Source organism: Nanorana parkeri, unplaced genomic scaffold (assembly GCF_000935625.1).
Source record: "Nanorana parkeri isolate BGI_ZX_2015 unplaced genomic scaffold, ASM93562v1 scaffold454, whole genome shotgun sequence".
Lineage (NCBI taxonomy): Eukaryota > Metazoa > Chordata > Amphibia > Anura > Dicroglossidae > Nanorana > Nanorana parkeri.
In genome coordinates, this window is record NW_017306722.1 from 388565 (window position 1) to 393496 (window position 4932).

A 4932-nucleotide genomic window follows, 5' to 3' on the forward strand; every position below is an offset into this window, starting at 1 on the left:
CATCTATATACTGCAGGTCATGCACATTGCACACATTAGTTTGTGCCTGTGCCTGTGCCATTTATTTTCAATCGCACCCGTGTTGCAGTGCACCAGAATGCACTATTGCAGTGCAGAGTTCCCAAAAATTGTTCAGGTACCATTTTTGGTCCATTGTGGTGCACTGGAAGGCCCCTGAAATGAATGGACTGCCTTAATGCACCATGAAACATAATGCATTCATGTGAAATGCACTGCAACAGTCTGGCATGTGAATGATGACAGCACTGTGCAAGTTTGATTGCGCTGCAGTGAGTAACCTTCTATTTTTTATAATGGAGGCTATTGGAATCAAATAAAAAAAAATAATAATTATATATTATATCTAAAATTTATATTAGGGCTGCAACTAATAATTATTTTCATAATCAATTAGTTGGCTGATTTTTTTAATTAATCTGATAAAAAAATTCAATAAATACTATCCTTAATTTAAAGTAAAATACACAAATGCAGTGTTACAAAGTTTACTTCAGAATAAAACTGCATGCACAAATTTGTTGCAATCGCACTACTCTGGAACACACAGCACCTTGCCGTGCTTTCCAGTGCAGGCAATCACACTGTGGGAGAGACGCGCATTTGGGGTGCCATTGAAATGAATGGCACTGCAATGCACCTCCTGCAGCAGAATTGATCAGGCCGAAAAAGAAAATGACTTTTCCCCCTTTTTTTTTTATTGTATTGTAAGTACATGGCGCTTGAATAGCTTCAGCCAGGGAATGACGGCTGCCAGTGGCAAGATTCCGCAGACAGCAGCTGAATGTAAATACAGCATGTAGTGGGATGGTGCAATAGCCAGCCTGCTATTGGCCATTTCAAACTGCAATCGCCAAAAGCAGGCTGGCTACTGCACCCGCCCACTGCTTGCTGTGCCCTCCTCCCAGCGTGGAAGAGAGAGCTAGGGGATCCAACCAACTAATTGATAAGAATAGTTGACAACTATTCACAAAACATGGTAAGACTGTTGGGCAGATACTGATACAAATAATTCATCATTATCTGTAGAAGAATATAGATAATCATTAAATAAAAATGTCTGCATCACTTTATATAATTTCCTTAAAGAGAGGCAAATAAAAGCCTCATTAGAAAACATTAGGAAATGTGTACAAAGTTCTCATACTTTCTATGTTTTTGCACGTTATATCTTGCCTCATTTTTGACAGAAGAGTGCTCAGCTTCAGTATCCTGCCGGCGTTTATTAAAAAGGATAAACAAAAGGTAAAGTCAGTCTTTTGGGATTTCTTACAGGTTAAGGTGCAGGTTACTAATAAATGCACCCCTGTCTGTGTTTGGCTATGCTGACCTCATGCATGAATAAATGTAGCATCAAAAGCTATTTGCGTTGCACAATCTAAGCTTTCAATATGTCAAGCTGAAGAGATAGGAATCATCTAAATTCCCAGACTGCATGAACCCATCATCTTTTAAAAATGGAAGAACTGATAAGTACTAGAAATGCTCCACAGGGAGCCATAGACCGCAAAATCTAATAAAACAATGTCCAAATTTGCCAAGAAATGTTTTTAAAGGAGTGGGGAAAAGCTTCTTTTGTTGATTCAGCATTCTATAATCCTCAACTGTCAGTGTCGTGCATAATAGATAAGTGAGCATGCAGCTGTGTTGCTGGAGCTTGCTTGCTGTGCCCAATAACATTATACAATGGAACATGGCTACTATGGCTTTTACAGCCAATATTATGGAAGAGCTGGACCTGTACAATGTAGAAATCCACAATGGTTTCCTTCAAAACATACCAGGATTTTGCCCACAAATGAAACCAAATGCATTGTTATGAACCTTTATTAGGTGGTTCACATTTCAGTATAAATCACACTAAAAAGATTTAAAAAAAGCTATTTACACTACAGTGCTGACACCTTTAAAATGAAAAATCGATATAAATAAGCTCTATGGAAAAGCCTGGAATTGTCAAAAAGAATTCTGGCTCATCTTACAAAAAATATATATGTTAATGTCAGCTCTATCCTAGAACCAAAACTGAAAACTTTAGAGAGACTTTATGTTAAACCTGCAGTGTTTACAGTGCATCTGGCCCTAAGTGCTTTGATATTTCACAGTTACGGACAGGCACTGAGGAATGTTACATCGCTACATAACTAGATTCAGTAACAGACTACAGGGCAAGTGGAAGCCTGCCCCATGATTTACAAAGCTTTACATTATTATTACGTTATGTAGAATAAAAAAAACAAATTATATGTACATAGTTTAGCACAGATGTTCCTCTTCTGTCCGCACAACTGGGTTTGTTGTTACAGGTTGTGGAGTGTCCTCTTTGCTGTCTCTTGAGTCTTGCTTAATGATTCCCAAAGTCCCACTCTCAATCTTGCCTTGCGATTCCTTGGCATGTTCAGGTTTTATTAAACAAGTCTGACATTCTGCAGAAGTCATGGAAATAGTTGGAAGATTGATATTGCCAAACGTATCGCCAGTCTGGTGGGGAGACACGGGTTCGTGTTTTACTTGCTGAGGTTTTTGCTCAAGGTCCTTCAACTGCCTGATGTCTGAAAAATGCACATGAGAGGTGTGTGCGCTTACAGCACATAATGTATGCTCTTCTTTCCTAATGTTAGGTTTCACCTCTGTTTCTGAAATAGTTTCTTCCAATTTACTGTTCTGTGCCACTCCTGCATGGTACATTTTCAGCCGGATATGCCAGGCCAGACTGCACACCGCTGAGACGGTCTTGAATTGATGCACGACATTTCTTGGAATAAAATAGATGTCATCATCATATAACTGAATCCTAGCATAACGAATTCCTTCTCTCCGTAGCTGGTTGAGCTTTGCATCATCTACCCATTGAACACACTGGGGGGGGGGGGGAAAAAATGGTTAAGAAATTGTGTACCAACTACATTCTGTCATTAGAACATAAAGCTTTATAATAAAAGGGTCTGTTTTTAGCCTTCTTCCAACTTTTTTACATCATTATACATTTGGATGTGTATTAAAACACTCACGGAGATCTTCAGGCTGTGTTGTACCAAATTATGGCCACTAGATGGAGCCAAAAAGCATTGACATTTCCTATGCTCCTCGGCTCCATCTTGTTGCCATAATGAGGTGCAAATCTACAACACAGGAGTTCACAGAGTGACCAGCTCTGCAAACGTTTTACAAATACACTCCTAGATTTTACCAGGGTCAACCGTAGTAATACACAACCACTTCCTTACACATTTTCCTCTTTGACCATGGGCTGAAAAAAAAGAATGCTCAAGTCCTGCTGTAAATGGTCATTATAGAACATAAATACATCCATCAAGCATTCTGGATTATTACAGCTAACTTGTATTAAATGGAATACATATATTTGTAGTATGAGAGCTGAATGCGACGAGGAGAGCCACTTGCTGAGCTTTTTTTGGACAGCATTGAGCTGGTGTTGGATCTTCTGTCAGATTTGTATTGCTTTCTGTGCTTTCACTGTAGAGATCTGCTCCATCCTAACTTTCCTGTGTATGCCTATCTCCCTTTACAGAATCCTCTAAGGCAGGACAAATTAACTTGCAATTCAAGAGCCAGTCTGTCCACTCCAGGAGCCAGATTCATTGATAACTAGAGAAAACCCTGTAAAGTTAGGCGCCAGCTGTAATTGTTAAGGAGCATTGACTTCCTGGCTTCTCAGATTTGTCCAGCCCTGCTCGAAGGGCTAGTTGATTTACCACGAGTGGGATATTCCTGTTTTATGTGGAACCTGGTAGGCTCAGTAACCTACTTATTTCTTTAGATCTCTCAGGTACCTCCATGCAAGACCTGCCATTTATAGATTCTCTGTTCCCACCCACCAACAACAATGAAATAAGGCCCATAGTACTAAAACATAAAGGAAGTGCTAACCGTAGGGACAAGCTATACCAATGAAATCATATACAGCATCTAAAAAATAGCGACACAAATTCAATAGCAAAAGTAAATCCATGTAGTCCCTAAATACAATCATAAGCAATCAAAACCAATAACTGTTCTGATCTCTGCACCCTTCTTACCTTAAACAGGGTTAGTGGAAGAAAAACAAAGTGAAAAACAATGCTTCATACAAAAACCCAACAAAAAAAGGATTGTCAGGCCCAAGTAATAACAGAAGTGGTTCACCTGATAAACTGCTATATTTGGGGATATTTCCTGTAAAATTGCTGTTCCTAAATGAGGTGTAATCTCCTAAATGGGAACAGACAGTAATAGAGTTGACAGAGGTTCTAACCCCCCTTTCTCCATCAAACACGTAAAAGGTTTTAGCAGGAGTTGGACTTTAAGAAAGCCAAAAACATAGTCCCAGGAACACTGGTGGACTAGACTCTGCCCTGCTTCATGTAATCCGGCCCAAGAGCATATGTCTGTGTCCTCTCTGATCCCTGCTACTCTCCCCCGCCTGTGTCAGCAGAGGCATCGGAGGGGACACAGACCAGCACCAAGCAGGGCGGCACAGGGAAGAGACAGCTGTCACAGGAGGCCGAGTTCTCCGCACACTGGATCCTCATTCTCTCTTTCTAATTTGAAAGGGAAATATTAGAGTCTGTTTAGACCCCGACAGTAAATAAAAAAAAGGAGAAAAGATATACAGGCGGTTCCCGGTTTACATACATGATAGGGACTTTAGGTTTGTACTTAAGTTGAATTTGTATGCAAGTCGGAACACGTAAATTTTTTAAGTGTTGTTCAGAAGATAATATAATAAAAAACATTTTTTTTATTTAAAATGACACACCAAAAAAAGTTTTTTTCTATTTTTAATTGTTTCTCAAATTAATATTAAACCGATAAAAATACACAATTCAATTGTTAAAACACACTAAAATCAGTATCAGCGCACAAAAAAAAAATTCTGACTAAATCTAAAAGATAAAACTGTATTGAGTTAAT

The 4932-nt window shown here is 39.1% G+C and overlaps 1 protein-coding gene across 1 annotated transcript in view; it reads right to left on the reverse strand.

Annotated features, from left to right (window-relative positions):
* Window positions 1-1833: 1833 nt before the first annotated feature.
* The window catches only part of RSBN1L (round spermatid basic protein 1 like), a 55663-nt gene continuing 52564 nt past the window's right edge, over window positions 1834-4932 (reverse strand). The window contains exon 10 of the mRNA XM_018560421.1: window positions 1834-2877. Within this exon, the coding sequence (XP_018415923.1) occupies window positions 2275-2877 (603 nt within the window). The 3' untranslated portion in view covers window positions 1834-2274. The remainder of the gene's footprint in view (window positions 2878-4932) is intronic.